At 36.7% G+C, this 16641-nt stretch overlaps 2 protein-coding genes across 4 annotated transcripts; both read left to right on the forward strand.

The window, feature by feature from the left end:
• The first annotated feature begins 426 nt into the window (after nt 1–426).
• Nucleotides 427–10323, forward strand: LOC106156079 (uncharacterized). Of its 3 annotated transcripts, none has more exons than XM_087016254.1 (14): nt 427–1126; nt 2371–2466; nt 2862–3005; nt 3214–3354; nt 3831–3992; nt 4194–4358; nt 4572–4715; nt 4956–5087; nt 6082–6228; nt 6394–6525; nt 6677–6808; nt 7278–7409; nt 8044–8189; nt 8459–10323. In XM_087016254.1, the coding sequence occupies exons 2-13, from the start codon at nt 2403–2405 to the stop codon at nt 8073–8075; spliced, it is 1527 nt and encodes a 508-aa protein (XP_086872380.1). In that variant the 5' UTR covers nt 427–1126; nt 2371–2402; the 3' UTR covers nt 8076–8189; nt 8459–10323. The 3 variants fall into 3 exon arrangements, with proteins under 3 accessions (XP_086872380.1, XP_086872381.1, XP_086872379.1); XM_087016255.1 differs by having other exon boundaries at nt 8044–8131; XM_087016253.1 differs by lacking the exon at nt 8459–10323 and having other exon boundaries at nt 7278–8185.
• Nucleotides 10324–11330: 1007 nt separating this feature from the next.
• Nucleotides 11331–16552, forward strand: LOC147761172 (uncharacterized). The gene is made up of 5 exons (XM_087015202.1): nt 11331–13976; nt 14298–14441; nt 15244–15384; nt 15760–15921; nt 16344–16552. Exons 1-5 carry the CDS (start codon nt 13907–13909, stop codon nt 16550–16552), a joined length of 726 nt encoding a protein of 241 aa, XP_086871328.1. The 5' UTR covers nt 11331–13906.
• The last annotated feature ends 89 nt before the right edge of the window (nt 16553–16641 follow it).

Consider the following 16641-nt stretch of genomic DNA (forward strand, 5'->3'; position numbering starts at 1 on the left):
GTTTTTAGTTCACGGCAGTGTCCGGCATTTAGGAGAAATAAAGGATTATGCCCGTTGACATGTGTCTTCTTAATTCTGTGGCCCCGATGATCTACATTACTTCCTCTGAGAAGGCCCCAGAATATCGGGTTCTACAAATCTGGTATAAGAGGTCTTTCACTTTGTTTTATTGGACCTCAGTCTTCGGTCTTCCCAAATCAGACATATTAGGGCCCACTTGCGCCATGTGAAAGGGACCCGTCTCGCTAAGGTAAGCTTATATATTGTACGATGAATATGTTAAACAAGTGAAAATGCTCAAAACACAAGAACCCAGCGCTAGAGCAGCATGGCACCTGAGTCAAGAAGCTGCGTTAGGTGTGCGATATTGATATAAAAATTGTTTTGTCTTGCAACGAGGTTTAATTCCACCGTGGTTCTTGTGGACAAGAATTGTCATAAATTTGCTCCTGAAGTCTTGAAGTCACTCTGCCTTGGTAAAACGGGCTTGGCATTATTTTTGGAATGATCTTTTTAAAGCAAGGGTCAGTAAGTCCATAGGTTATATTTTTCCAAGACCCCGGTTCCTGGGGACACGAACCGCTTTCACTCCAGAAAACGGGTGCCCGACAGAGCAATACCCTCCCGAAGGAAGTTAAAGGGGACCTCATACCAGATTAAGGGAACCCGGCAGGCTAGGACTCTCTCGAAGAAGTAAAAGGGAATTAAGGAATTTTGGGCCTGGCAATCGAAGCCTGGAGGCCCCATTACATTTCTTTTTCTTCTTTTATTTTTAATTAAAATATTTTGCTTAAATAGCGTAAGCATTTTACTGCATATTAAAGTTTAAGATTGACAATTACTTTCCTTTGACATTCAAACGTCTCTTGACTTCTTGAATAATAGTTTTGCTATCCTATTTTCCTGATGGAGCTTAAAATAGCCTGGTCTAGTTAATGTCAAATTTGATCATACGCCAAAAACATGATATCAGTATGCCATTCATCATTTAAATAAGGTTCGCGGCCTCCCGCTGTGGCCAGGGAGCAGTATTTAAACCCCAAGTTGTTTAAGTTGCATTATTGTCTGTCAAACAAGACTGGTCGGAAAAAAAACTCACGAGGTGTATCAGCAGTTTAGAATTCAGGTAAGGGATATTGCTGTAGATCTTCTTTTTTTAATTTTCCCAACTTACTTTTTGTCAACCTTTGTTGCTGCATGGTGCACATTATTTGGAGACTCTTTGATAAGAGTCTTTCCTTCTATCATTAGCTAATGGCTAATGTGATAGTTAAGCACATACCGGTAAGCACATACCACAATTTTTATAAATATTACAAACATAAATGTTTCATATTTTGTTAAGCTAAGCAGTTGTTTTCTTCTTTTTACTACATATGATTCGTACAGTGTTATAATCTATGTCTGCATACATATGTGTATTTCGATATTTTCTTAACATGTATTATTAACAAGAAAAATGCTCACAAAGAAGATTCTAAATTGTCAACAAAAGGAACTACATTTTAGATGCGACACGATTTGAACTCACACCTAATGTTCTAGCGGTGGATAGACTGAGATAAATCGAAAGGCGTATGACGACGCCTTATGACAAATTCAAATGCGCTCTACTCCTGTTAAAAACTTTCATATGCAGGGGTGTTTCTCACCTTTAATTTAACCCTTCTTTTCCCTTTATCCCCGGGTTTTTACATTTTAACTGTTACGATAATTTAACCCTATAGATACATAGGCCCCCCTTGGCAAAGCAAATGTCAAACTGCACAATTAATAGAACCATTTTAATGAATGACATTTTTGTGTTAATAAAAAAATAAAAGCAAAAAAGACTATTTTAAATAATAAAGGCATATCGGTATGACACACGGTGCTGTTGGATATTGTTTTTTGTTTATGATCATTAATACTTCTTCGCAATATATGTTTGATGATTTTTATTTATCATTAAGGTCCTTTGGCAATTATCCTAGAGCGGTATTCTACTTTTTTATATTTTTACATTTTACAGTGTAGTTCCGGAGATCTGATGACGCGTTTACCTTAAGCAGAATTAATAAACACAGCAACATCTTATTAAAAATTGACATCTTAATTAAATGTCGTTTCAGCATGATAGATGGTCCTAAGAAATTAGTATAGTTTGGTTTCTATGTGTTCAGACAGCAAAGCCCCCGATATGGTGATAGATGTTCTTCAGCAATCTAATTTATCTCTTAATAACTACGTGCCCGTTACGCAGCAGATTTTATAAAAAAGTTTTAATTTTTATACAAACTTTTCGTATAATTTACCAGGTACAACAACCAGCATTATTAGATGAAATCGTGTAATATTGATATATGTAACTTTACTATCATTTTATTACAGACCTTTTCAAGCTCTCGTTGACGCTTGTTGCCATGGATGCGATACACTATATATTTTTGATAATCTGTGTGAGCTTTCAACATGTGAAGAGTGACGGTATGTTCCCCTATGAATAAAGTACACCAATATTCTTTGCTGTCATTTTTGTAAGTCTTTGAAAGAATGGCATTCATGTACCCTTACTGAAGTTTAGAGACCACCACTGGCGTTGCCATGGCTTAATCTGGTAATTCATAAATTATTTGTTTTTCTTATTTGCAATTTTAAATGGGAAATCAAACAAGGAAATGCATTTACATGGTCAACTTTTCCTTTACTTTTGTGCGTATCTTTATCTCTTTTGATGGCGTAAAAAAAGAAATTAATATCAGCCACTCTACCTATGTACCAAGGTAAATCCATTTGGTGCTTCTATCCACTTGCAACAATTCATTTTTGGTAAATTAAAAATCGTGGGTTCGTACCATATGACCAACACTTTTTTACTCAAGGAGAAGATGTAATCAAAGGCGTGGAACGGCTGGGTTGTAGCACGGAGCTTGACTGCAACATCACCAACGGCGTCTGTTTAGAAGGGCTTTGCAGGTGTGATAGAGGCTACTATGCACCATATGATGCACGAGATTGTGAAAAGGGTAAATAATTTGTAAACCATTGTAAATGGCATTGTAAATGGCATTTTCAATTAGTTGATCAAAACATGTTTGAATAATTTTCCGATAAAACCATTGTTCCATTTCTTACTGTTGCTCGCAATTTAGCAAAACAAATCTATACATGTATATGAGTAATTGATTAATCAATCAAAAGTAAATGTATCTGTGATGCCTGGTTATATTTCAGAACAAGTGGTGGGCACGTTTTGCCAAGATGACACTGACTGTGTGAACGGCACCTCTCAATGGGCGTGTATTGGATTCCGGTGCCGCTGTGCAAGTGAAGGCTTTTATGCTATAGAGGGTAGGGACACCATTTGCAAGAATAGTAAGTGTCTCGATGTTATGGAGATTTTTTCCGGTGTAACAGGAATGCAAGTCTTAGGAATTGAAGTCCGCGCTCCCATATAATGAGTACAACATAGGGTTAGTTGGAGTATTGGGGTTAGTATATGGGACGAAGGTCACCTGTAGAAAGTAATGGGAAGTGGACTACGGTTCCGAGCGGACTTCCATTCCTGTTGCAGCGGCATATAATTTCAGATTTGAAAATTGAAGTTTGCATGAAGACTTTACCTTTATTTATCTTACGAGAAATTCAAGATTCCAAAATTGACCAATATCATGAGTAAAATTTCAATAATGTTCTTCATCTCGAGTTGAAGAAGAGTAATAGATGACTGGTTATTAGCTTTGCTAAAAATCATTCATACATATGTGGGAAAACCAAAGGGGAAAATGAGACATGATTGTCTGTGGTTTTTAGTTTAAAATTTGTCATCGGTCTTACAATTTTATTTGTAGCTCGTCCGAAAGTTGGTATGACTTGCACATCTGACGATTTCTGCCGAGAGAAGTTACAAACAGAATACAGTTACTGTGCTAAGGCCAAGCGTGAGTCTCGTGGTGTGTGCAGGTGTAGGCACCCTTATAGCGGAGCTAATGGAGACAGAAGATGTATTATCAGTAAGTCACAACACTATCTATACTGATGTATGCATGATCAATCCGAAATCTAGTCCGAATATTTTGTTATTCACTTTATATTTGGCTTATTGCGATGTGTATATTGACTCACTGTCTCCGGGTAAATTGTGGTCGCTGTTATACAATGTTTTTGAAATGACATGATAAGTTAGTCTTTTATCATACACTATCTTATTTTAGAGGCTGGAGTAGGGTTATTTGGTTGCTTCGGCAGTGATCAATGCAACCGGATTAATGAAGACTCGGTGAAACTAATATGTCAAAGAGCCAGTATATGGGAATTGGGCACCTGTGTTTGTCCACATGGAACCTATGGGGCGCCAGGGTCTTTAACTTGCAAAAATGGTAAGTGACACGGCTCTGCTCGTCTGTAACCATAAAGACAGTTCGTGCCTCATGGGAGGTTGTTAATTTAGGGACGTTTTGACTATATATCAAACAAACAACTGTTTTAGAATTAATGATGAGAGTATAGCTGTACAACAGGAACTCATATGCCGATTCTGAATCTTTTGGGAAATATATCGGTGACTAAATAAAATGTAAATTGTCATTTAGAAACGGTGATCGGCACGTTCTGCAACAACACTATTGATAAGTTCCTGTGTCAGTCTGCAATCAATGACAGCCAGTGTCTGGACGGTAGATGTCAGTGCATGTTAGGTTTCTACGGAAAAGAAGCTGGGAAAACCTGCACCAACAGTAAGAATATCTTGGAAACCCGGGAATGCGTTATAATTTTCATTCCGACGTTATTATTATGCTTTTCCTGATATTTTGATTGTTTTTAAACGTGAAAGTAAACGTCAATGATGTCGACAAACAGTTCACAATTACACACAGTAAATGTGGGACACTAACCTTTTTTAAAGATTACATCTTACATCACCTGCAGTGGTCTAATTCCCAAAACATAAATTATATAAATTTTCATTACTAAAGCCCAAGTCGTTGGTCTCGAGTGCCAAAAGGATACCGACTGTAGCGGAGTGAACAACACCATTTGTGAGAACGACAGATGCTCTTGTCAACGTGGATACTACGCTGAAGAAGGGGAGCCATCGTGCAAGGAAGGTATTTCTTCTGACCAGATAGATTTGTGTCATTCTCTGTCAGACAACGGACTTAAGGTAACAACGCACTTAAGGTTTTTAGTACAGAGATGTAAACTTATTAAAGTAACTTGGATACTGATAGATCTTCTAAACATGAAAGCGTTTTATCTTTCAAAGATATTGTGAATAAGGTGTCGGTTCCACTAAGAAACGACTTGAACTTAAGTCGTGTTTAAGTATAATGACAATACTTTAATTCATTTCATCAGGACTATGAATGAAACTGTTTTTTTTAAATCTTATTATTGGTTCACCGTGTGTGGTTGGTAATCCAACAACTGTAAACGATAGTCACTGCGATTTTAAAAATAAAACGTGCGTTTGCGAGAAACGTTTTTTTTAATGAGACGCTAAAAGGATGTTTAAAGGGTGAATATAAACTCTTTTATCTTTTATTACTGAGGGGGCCTATAAAAATAACATTTCCTTGTGGGCCTATAATTAACATTTCTTTATGACAACATGCCGCATTCACATGCCATTGTAACGTTGAGTTGGACCTCTTTTGATAAATATCACCTGGAGTGCGTATTACCAATACAATATTATAAAAGAAGCGTTTCAGACTTTAAATATTTTAACAAGGCCTATTTTCGGTATGTTAAAATCATTGTTTCTTAATTTAAGTCGAAATAGGGTCGCCTTGCTCTGCGAACAGTTCATGTTATAGTGTGCCAATTAGTCAGTGTTTGAGAGGAAGGTGTGAATGTAAAGACGCAGCTTGTTCTCTCTCTCTCTCTCTGGCATAATTACGAGTATCACCGACTCCAGGTTGGTTGTAAGAATGGAAAATTAAACTGTTAGACTTCCAACTTCATTTAGGTATTTTATTGGACTTTTTGGAAGTTTTTTGTTCTTTAAGCAGCAAATATGAAAAGGGGCGTTCTTTTTATGACATATCCGTTTTATCATTACCCGCCTTTAAACGACAAAGATTTTTTTGTGTCTTTTAGAGATCAAGAAGGATCTGGAACAACATTGCGATGGAGACGGAGAACAAGAATGTAGAACGCTGAACGCATCCTGCATGGCGGGGATCTGTAGTTGTCTGGTTGGCTTCTATAAACACAAACCGAATATAACCAAACCGTGGACTTGCTGTAAGATCAAATGCTCCTCCCAGTTCTCAATATATAAAAACAATGTTGTTTTAAAAATAACTGCATCGACATTATCTGTTATCAACTTTATTCTCGACCCTTTTGTCTTTTATGGTAACTATTCAAAACATTTTCGTTGATGCCATGTTGTAATTTTCAACTCAGTGCCCAAATCTCTTGTCGGGCAGAACTGTACCTCTGAGCATGGCTTCGACGTATGCAACGACACCAATGCTGCCTGTAACGGCGGCGTATGTACTTGTAACAGTGGATTCGCAAGGAGGGAAGACATTTGTGGTGAGCACAAAACTATGATAAAACATCATTCAATAGGACAATGTGTACATCTGTACATTTGTAACTGTCACTGCTAAGAAATTAATTGGTGACTTGATGTCGTGTTCGATTCTGCTACGTGTTTTTAAATTTTGAATTATTAACTCTACAGTTTCTAAGGTTGACTTCACCCAGTCGTGTCAATCGACAGAAGAGTGTTTGGATATAGACGCTGTATGCATTAACAACACGTGCGACTGCAAGAACGGCACCTACTTGGTCAGTGGTCGATATTTGTACTGCAGTAAGTATATAAATAGAGCCATACTTTGTCACACTCGACGTTTATAGATGTGGATGAGTGTAGATTTGTAAACTGATAAAATTATGAAATGATGAAATTAATATAAATATGATATGTAAGACCCCTGATGTAAAAATAACGACGTAAACAACAATGTCATAAATACGACAGGCTTAATCTGTGTATACAGGGGTACATGTTAAATTGTCCTTGATAATTATTTCACAAGCATTCATACTAGCGAAATGAAATAATTTTCTTACTATCAGAGGTAAACAATATGTGTTGGGCCTATATAGAAAATTGCAAGACGAGACGTTTTATTAGTCATATGTTTCTCAACGGCTTTGGAGAGAGTTAACTTTGAGGTCTAAGAAAAAAATTCAAATTTGCATTTATATTATACATAAAAGTCTAACTAAGGCTGCCTTAATTGATACAGTTATTGATGCTCTGTTATCACCTCTAGGACCGCTAGTGAACCTCAACAAACCCTGCCCATCAAACAGACAGGGTGTGTGCAAGGACCCCAATGCGGTGTGTAGCGGAGGAAGATGCATATGTAAACCTTCATTTTATAGTAAAGATGGTAACGTTTGTGGTAAGTTTCAAGTGGTGTCATTTACATTCATTCTAAGTCACATTATGTTTCCGTTTATAATATTCTTAATTACTAGAATTACAAAGACTACGAAGGGGGGGGGGGGGGGGTTTGATACATTGTGTTTTTGCTATGATTGTTGTTTCGGATAATTTTGTCTTTTTGGTAGTTATGGAAATATTTATGATAACGTACTGAGAAATGAAGGGGTTTTCTACTATTTATGTAAATTTGTTCCATGCCACCTTAGTTCTTTGAACATCTGTGAAATACGTTAAACTTATTACATTGTTCTTATTATGAAACACACGGTGATAATTTGGTATTTTTAAATTTGAATTAAAATTCAATAGGCATACGTTTGTCTCTTTCTGTTTAGTCTTCCGCTCAATTACAGCTAATTTCCAATTTGTATTCTTATACCAACTATGGAATTTTATAGCATTGCTTATTGTTTTATGGTATTTTGATTTTGTTGAAGCAAATGTCATTGTTTTCTAAAGACATTTATGCATGCATTTCATTATTATTAAATCTTAGGCTTGAATATCATACTTCACCTCTTATGTTCAATACTCTATTTGTATAAACCTAATTGCGGTGGTAGAAATTTTCCTTACCTTATAAACTCAAGTATGTGTGGTGTGGTATCGAGTGCCAAAATGATCCCGACTTTAGCAAAGTGAACAAGATTTGTGAGAATAACAAATGCCCTGGTCAAGGTGATTACTACGCTTAAGAAGGAGAGACAGCGTGCAAGAACGGCATTTCCTTAAAAAGGTTTATTTATCTCCCATTCTGTCGATAATGATTACAACAGACTTAGGTGTCTATTACAGAAATTTTAAATAAATTAAGAAAATTTAGAAATGATCAAAAATGAAAGTAAATTATTTTTCCTATATGTTGAGACAGGTATTTCTGACACCTGATGATTCGACGTAGAAATCGCTAAATATTGTGTTGCGATATTATTCATTTCTGTTAATTTACTTCGGATTTTGTTTGAAATAATTAAATAATTAAAATCATTATTTTTTTTTTTACAGTGCTACTATATTCCCCAGGTGCGGTTGGTAATGTAGGCCTCTCTCCAACGCCGTAAACAATAGCCACTGTGATTTCAGAGCAGAAACGTACGGAAGGGTGTGACAGTTAGACTTTGGATGCATGCTTAAATATAAATATCAATTTAATTAGTGCTACATGCTAAATGAGAATATCCTATTACTGTGGAAAGTTTATATGTAGTAGTGAACCTAAATTTGCCTAATGTACTTTTATCACTCTTCACGGAGACCACCAACATCGTTTATATTATATTATATATGGAGAATCTGTGGGTAGTATAAGTTGTGGTGGACCCATTAATAGATAGGGTAAGATGACCATGACGTAACATCCAACGCAACTCGAAACCTTTGTCTCACTGGCCTTATTCACACCTGTGTTAGCTGACCTTTGTAGCAAGTTTATTAGAACATATTTTGTAATATTTAGTTTAAAAATTCATTCGTACATCATAAACAACTATCAAGATAAACACACCTTTTTATAATTTTGATAAAGTTCGTTACATGGTGGTTTTTCGGTCTAAAACATTATTGAAGCTCTTTATCACCTGTCGGTAATTACGGGTGCGTACGGACAGTCCAAAGGTTCTGAAATCCGCACGCCTCTCGTCGCCGACTAACCCCAGTTTGTAAAAGCCACAAGGTGCAGTTCAAACGGCGTAAGACGCGGGCTTGCGGTGAAACGTTGGACCAACACCGGCGACCACTGCTTGCTTTCTGGGTAAATATCATGGACACAAACATTATAATTTGATAACGTCGCGGGAATGATAAAAAAGTTTAGATGTTATGTTAATAATCGTGCAAATTGCAGTGATGCAAAATTTGAAATCCCCTTTGTATGTTTTTCCCTAAGATTAACAAAAGTGTATAATTTGTTAATTTTATCAAAAGTTATAAGAACATTTTAAAAGAACATGCTGGCAACGTTCCTCCGATCAAATATTTAGAATAACGTTCTCTCAACGTTTGCTGATGGTCTAACAAATACATATATAGCCCTCTGGTAACGTTGTCAAAACGTTCTGTGATAGTTGGGAACATTGTTTATGATGATTTAAGGTTTGTTCATACACAGGTCTGAAAAAAAAGCGCATGATTACACCTTATCTTACCGGTCGACCAAATACAATCGCGAAGGGTTATCGTGAAAAATTGATTGAAGATGAACTCTAGTCAATATTTACTCTGCAAGAAGCCCCATGAAACAAGCGTGAGGATTGTGCTCGTCCTCGCTAAGAAAGAATTCAATTTGACTCCACACGAACTCATCACAGCTTATCACACCATTGGCATCTGTTTCAAGCACTTTGAATACATCCGCTGACTTTTCTGTTGAATTTCCATTACCATGGAATAATGCCTTTTTCTACTTTGGGAAGATCAACCATATACCATACTATCCTCCATTAGAGACAGTTCTATCATAAAAGAACTTGACGGCCCGCGGAGAAAACTGTTTTGGTAAAGTTGATAAAATTGCATGCTTTTCAAGACATGTAAAGTGTTCAAGACATGTAAAGTGTTCAATATGATCGTGTCACGTATACAGTCATCGCATTCTTCCTTTTATTTAACATCTTGATTAATTTATGGACAATATGATTTTCAGGTCATATAATACACCATCAATCATGACTTGATCCTGTCATCAGACATTATCGTTTGAGGTCAACCCTACCGTTATTTGTCTGTTTGTGAGGACCTGCCTGTGTCTAAGAGTTATCATATTTGTTATGTGCACCGTGGCTGGCTCACATGTTAGCAAACACAAGAATAGGAAGTTGATCATCATATTGCAGTTATAGTGTGTGTGTGTGTGTGTGTGTGTGTGTGTGTGTGTGTGTGAGAGAGAGAGAGAGAGAGAGTGAGAGTGAGAGAGAGAGGTGGGTAATTGGCTTCATAGACATAAAGGGACGTGTTCAGTTCCAGGTCTAAAACGATATTATAGCACAAAGACTACAAATTCATTCCAAGTGTCTACAGTCTGTTTTTAATGTACGGTTCAATTAGCATCTCGAACAAACTACTGTAACGTAAGACCAGAGGCCCAGAATTCTCTTTCAATATCATATGCAGTTTTGAGTAAGTATTTTGAAATCAATACCACACACCCATTACGCTGCGTTATTTTTGTTTGCAGTAATTTCACTTGAAATCCACATAATCATCGTATGTATCCGAGCTTACATGATCTGGGAAGGTGATCGTTACAAGCCCTAAGAAACTGAAAGGAATCATCACACATCAACTTAAGCCCGTATTGAATATCGTGAGTGTCCTCACTGTTCTGAAATTAATATTGAAAATGAGAGTAATTTTTTATTAGAATGTCAATAACATACTATAGATTAACAAGACTGATGATACGATTTGAAAGCTTTAAGAAGCGAAATAGAGACTTACCCGGCCCTAACAATAGTCGTATTGAACTTCATTACCTCTCAGTCATCACGTCATATTTATGTGCATTTTAAATCTACTTGTATTTAAAATAGGTAGTGTAGAGAGTCTGAAAATGTGTGTTTTCAGTTTAGTGCTCAATAAAGAATAATGGTGCATATGTCAAAGTATGGGAATAAATTACTTTGACCCCATTCCCATACCTAGATCTATCTAGCAGAATCGACCCATCTCCGAGGGGTTTCTCGATAAATTGCTTTTAGCTTAAGAGGCTTAGATGTCTGCTACGCCTCCTGAAGCTGTTAAACGACAATTAATCCTAATAGCTTCAGTAGGCGTGTCAGACATCAGAGCCGCTTAAGTCAATTTAGCGAGAAACCCCTCGGAGATGGGTCGATCCTGCTAGATCGCTCTAGGTATGGGAATGGGGTTTTGCAAAAACATATTCTTGATTCCTTAAATCATACGCTTGCTATCTAACTATCTAATGATGCTTCAAATAGCCTTGTAGCTATTAAATGCCGATTTCGGTCTCACAGAAGGAGTTATGAGTAGGCCCCCTACATCCTTAAAGATTCAAACCCCTTTTGCCTCCCCTCTCCCGTGATAAGGAAGCACTATATAAACCGCACGTAGTCCAAGCTATCTTATCTGCCAAGTCTCTGCTTTGCCATCACATACCGTCAAAGATCACAAGAGAGCTTGCTCTATCGGCCACTTGACTATATAATTATTAACAAGTGTTTTTTCGACAGGAATTAAGGTAAGTGACATAATACAGCTGTAGATCGAAGCTTTTTGAATTTCACAATTAACTATTTCTCATTCATCCTTTCTGTATGTTAGTTGAAGATAAGGTTGATAGCTCTGTCATAGTTATCAATGGCAACTAAACTGCATACTGATTATAATACACATCCACTTCAATTACTCGTAAGTAGCTAGCCGTAGATACGACCATCATCGCAGTGGCTGTTGTAAGAGCTAAGTATATATCGGCAGATTTAGTAGCATAAATATATGTAGTTGAATACAGAGATAGATTTATTAAAATAACGGTAATTAAAAGAGCTTATTTAATAAGTCATACTTTTGTAAAGTGAGCAGTTCTTTCCAAGCTGACTGGGGTTCGAGGGGCGGTAAGCTTTAAAGGTGGACATAATTTACCGTCCCAGAAGTCGAATAGTATGATTCTAACTCTAACGCTCTCAAAAGGACTGAAAATGTAGGAAGAAAAAACTGCTACTCTAGAATAAGAGGAAGTATTTATATTTATGTATTAACAATGCGAAACCCCGATGTCAAATTAATTTCTTCTGGTGGCTTCTATAGAGGGGTCTCCTGATTCTGGGGAAGAAATAAAGATATATTTACTCGTCTCGTTTCCTTGGTTTAATTTCGTTCCTGTTTCTGTTCGTAAAATTTTCACCACGTGTTACTTCTCCGTATGTTTGTCACCTGTATAAGGGGCCATATCGTGTATAGCATGCTGTGCAACTATCTATTGCCTTGCTTAATCTCATGTGCTAGAACGGTAGACTTGAATGAGATAATTAAGTCTCCATTTGTATATACATGTACGTCTCGAAATTCTGTTTTCCGTGTTTGTTTATCAGGGTATCATTTCACACAATGAATGGCAGGTTTTGCGGCATTTTCTACAAGACATGTACTCAACAATAAACAATAAAATCAGCTTTTGTCAGTTCTGGGAACTGTGCTCGTTATCAATTCCTGTTACTTGACACATGTATTAGGGTCCCAGGGCAACTAGAAGGTGATAAACTATTTGAAATGGTATTAGCTTTTAAGGTGTCAGTCATACAGATTGGTTTTTCTATGGTTAAGTTTCTGAGACGCAGTTGGGTTGCTTTCGGCGAGTAAATTAAAAAAAAACTGAATCATTCGTAAATGATATACTCATTGATAAATTGAGTCAGATATCTGACCCAAATCGCGTCACGTTTAAGGCCTTGGTTGTATTTACCATGCAATCTCCGTGCAGTGCACGAAAACTGCCCATGAATCCCTTGTCACGCAGCCTCTGTGCGGTGGCGGGCGGTGACCGTAAAAAAGCATACTTTACGGTGCCTACGTTGCCTCGTCAATTTTTCCAGCTAAATTTTTGACTAATTTAAAAATTTGAAATAGAATATCGTAGGTGGCATTGCACAGTTCCCTTTCTCAACTTGTTCGGTGGACTTGAGGTGATCGTGTCAATGGATGAACCTGTTGTCTCCTTTGGTGGTTTTAGAAGATATAACAACAGTGAAAATGTTTTAAGTTTAGTGTAATTTACTTGCATGAATGTAAAGTTGTGCGTTGCCCTACTCTGACCACATGGGTGCTTAAAACGTTGGGGCCTGCACCTACAGCATATCAATCTTCAAGGAGGCCGCACCGTAAGGATACGGCGATTGAAAGGACTCCGACAAACTATTTTTCCGTATTTGACCGACCCCAAGGTCTCGACGGATATATACATGTATCACGGCACCCGCATGTAATTTTAACTTACTCACTGTGCCCGTAGCCACTTACGATGTCAAAAAGATCACATGGAAAATTGCATGCGATTTCATCGTACGGCGCCCTTGGCAAATGGCAATACAGGCTTTAGATATGAGATATGCATTTTAAAAGTTTACCTATATGTAGCATCAATACACAAAACAACATTTTATAGATAGGCCTACCCAATGTCCTTATCAGATGTCAACGTCCTATATGGCAAATATTTACTTAAAAGCTTTGTACTTAGATAGTCACAAGACCGTAAAAAAGGCAAACTCCTTATGTGTTCTTAAATGCTTTAGCAATTTGATGACTTCAATAATTTACAGTAGATTTTGAAAAGGATTTCTATTGTATGAAAACCAATAGCAAGGTATAACTCTTGTGTATATTTGTGTCATTAATCGTGCCGTCATTGGTCAGTATTTTTAGATGGCAAGAGTGAACCATAGGTATATGTAATTTTATTGCAGATCCTATATATGACTCGCTTTGGCTCATGTTGCCATGGATACGATCAAGTTTATATCAATCGTCTTCCTAATCAGTGTGACCTTTCAACGAGTGAAAAGCGACGGTTTGTTGCCTTTTGAATAAATTCCTATTTCCTGTCGTTTTTAAAATATATGAGAAAATGGCAAAAAATAGATGCTTCGTGTTTTACTCGTCTACAAATGTAAGGTTGGAAATATGCACTAGTCAACTTTCCCAGTCTGTTTCCGTGTATTACCGTTTTTCTCTACTAGGATCAATGAAGCGCTTAAGTAATTAATTCAATAAGATTATTATCAACCACACTTGGTGTTTATTTTATAATTTTACTACATTAAATTTATTTTTGGCATACCATTTTTTCATTTGGACCCTTTATATGTGTTCAACGACTATGTTATTTAAGGAAAAGATGTAATAAGAGGCGTGGAAGTACTGGGTTGTAGCACGAGGTTTGACTGCAACATCACCAACGGCGTTTGTTTAGAAGGACTTTGCAGGTGTGATAGAGGCTACTATGCACCAATTGATGCACGAGTTTGTGAAAAAGGTAATAAATAGCAAGTCAAATGCAACAGAACATTTATCAAATTAGCTCAAGATGTAAAAATAATTTTGAAAATAAAACAATCATGCCGCATAGAGACATACTTAAAAAATGCGAAAGTACAATTACATGTAGGTCAGACCTTGTCGCCATATGAACTTGCTCGGTAATGTAAATACAAGTTGGTAAGCGCAGGAAAATACGTGTTTAAGCAGCATCACACTTAGAATGGCTGGCAGGGTAGGTATCCTTCAGAAAACTTGTCCGACTATACGCGTACAAGCGTATTTTAACCTATAGCGTACATGTAGGTGCAACGTGTATGAACGTACGACTATGGAATAAGAGTGTGTGAGTGGCGAATGTGTGTATGCAGGTTAAAGTAACGTAACGTAGGTGTATTTCATTTGAACTACCTCCTGGATCAGAACCAACCGGTGTTAGAAATGACTATTTCAGTCTTCTCTAGTTTCGTAACCGCTTCACGTCTGCTTTTAATACCTTGACTTTTCACTTAAATACATTTAGCATGTGTATTATATTAATTAAAATGTTACTCAGAAATCAAGTCGGTGGTTTGAACGCACAACAATACTTTCGTCTTCCTATAACTCAGTGAATCAAGAATGAATATATAAAACATAATAATGTTTGAATAAAAAGTGATTAAGTTTTATTGAAATACCATATAATATATTTAAATTTCACATAACTATTGCCCCAGTTTCTTGTAATTTTCATAGCGTAACTCTATTGTCGTACTTGAATTATCCAAAGATACCTGGGATCTCTCGATAAATTATAGAACAAGTGGTGGGCACGTTTTGCCAAGATGACACTGACTGTGTGAACGGCACCTCTCAATGGGCGTGTATTGGATATCGGTGCCGCTGTGCAAGTGAAGGATTTTACGCTACAGAGGGAAGGGACTCCCGCTGCAGGAATAGTAAGTGTGTGTCTCTTATGGGGATTTTTTCTGGCAATGGATTCAATATTTGTTATTTGAAAATTTTGATTTGATATATATATATATATATATATATATATATATATATATATATATATATATATATCCTTTCATTTCCTTTTGTTCCAATAACGTGTAAAATTTACTGTACCGAGATTGGGCGATGTCATGAGTGGGATTGTATTATATAAAGTATGTTAAAATGTTCCTTATCTTCGAAAAAGTTAAACTGATGGTTGACGATCATCAATGCTACATACACATTTGTTGGAAACTCAGGATGGAATTGATAGCTATATAGTAATGTTTTTTTTAGTTTACATTAAGTCATCATTTATAGAATTACATTTCTAGCTCGTCCGAAAGTCGGTATGACTTGCAGCATTGACGAGTTCTGTCAGGAAAAGTTACAAACAGAACACAGTCACTGTCAAAAAGCCGAAAGAGAGTCTCAAGGTGTCTGCAGGTGTACATCACCCTATTATGGAGGCTATGGAGAAAGAAAATGTATTATCAGTAAGTAACCACACTATACACGCTTGGCCAAAAAGGTTGTTCCACCTCCAATTCCATGTATAGATTTTTTCTTCGCACCATTATTCATGATAAATATGGTATCTGGAATGAAAAGCACTATTTTAAGAGGTGTACATCTGTAAGGCGGTCATTTATAAACAAACAAACAAACAAACAAACATAAAAAACTAAAGGAATCAGTAGTAGGACAACCTTTTAACCAAGGTCTTTACTTATGTATGCATTACCAATCTGAGATGTAATCTGAATGTTTTTTATCTAATGTATGAGTAATGTTTGATATTTGGCATATTGGAGTATAATCTATTAATTCACCACCTCTGTTTAATTCTGATAGCTTTCATGCAACGTTTTGACAAGATGATGAAGTAGCTTTTAACATACACTCTAATATATTGTAGATAAGGGGATAGGGATGGTGGGGTGCTTTGGAAGTGAGCTGTGCAACCGGTTCAACACACATCCAGTGAAACTAGTATGTAAAAGAGCCAGTCAATGGGAATTAGGCACCTGTGTTTGTCCACATGGAACCTATGGGCCACCTGGTTTTTACAATTGCAAAAATGGCAAGTTAACCAACTTTATGACTTTTAAAATCCTTTCGGACTAAATCACCAATAAGAATGTTTGAAATAAGTGCCTTAGTGAGTGTCGGAGTGTGGACAAAAATTCAAATGCCATTTCTGAAATTTTAGATAT

This window comes from Lingula anatina, chromosome 6 (genome assembly GCF_051362555.1).
Source record: "Lingula anatina isolate TDL-2025a chromosome 6, LinAna3.0, whole genome shotgun sequence".
In the NCBI taxonomy this organism is placed as follows: Eukaryota; Metazoa; Brachiopoda; class Lingulata; order Lingulida; family Lingulidae; genus Lingula; species Lingula anatina.

Coding starts and splice junctions, on each gene's coding strand:
- LOC106156079 (XM_087016253.1), top strand. CDS start 2,403: ATGGATGCGATACACTATATATTTTTGATAATCTGTGTGAGCTTTCAA. Junction 4,716..4,955: donor TGGGAAAACCTGCACCAACA/GTAAGAATATCT, acceptor TCATTACTAAAG/CCCAAGTCGTTGGTCTCGAG. Junction 6,229..6,393: donor AACCAAACCGTGGACTTGCT/GTAAGATCAAAT, acceptor TTTTCAACTCAG/TGCCCAAATCTCTTGTCGGG.
- LOC147761172 (XM_087015202.1), top strand. CDS start 13,907: ATGGATACGATCAAGTTTATATCAATCGTCTTCCTAATCAGTGTGACC. Junction 13,977..14,297: donor TCAACGAGTGAAAAGCGACG/GTTTGTTGCCTT, acceptor ATGTTATTTAAG/GAAAAGATGTAATAAGAGGC. Junction 15,385..15,759: donor GGACTCCCGCTGCAGGAATA/GTAAGTGTGTGT, acceptor TTACATTTCTAG/CTCGTCCGAAAGTCGGTATG.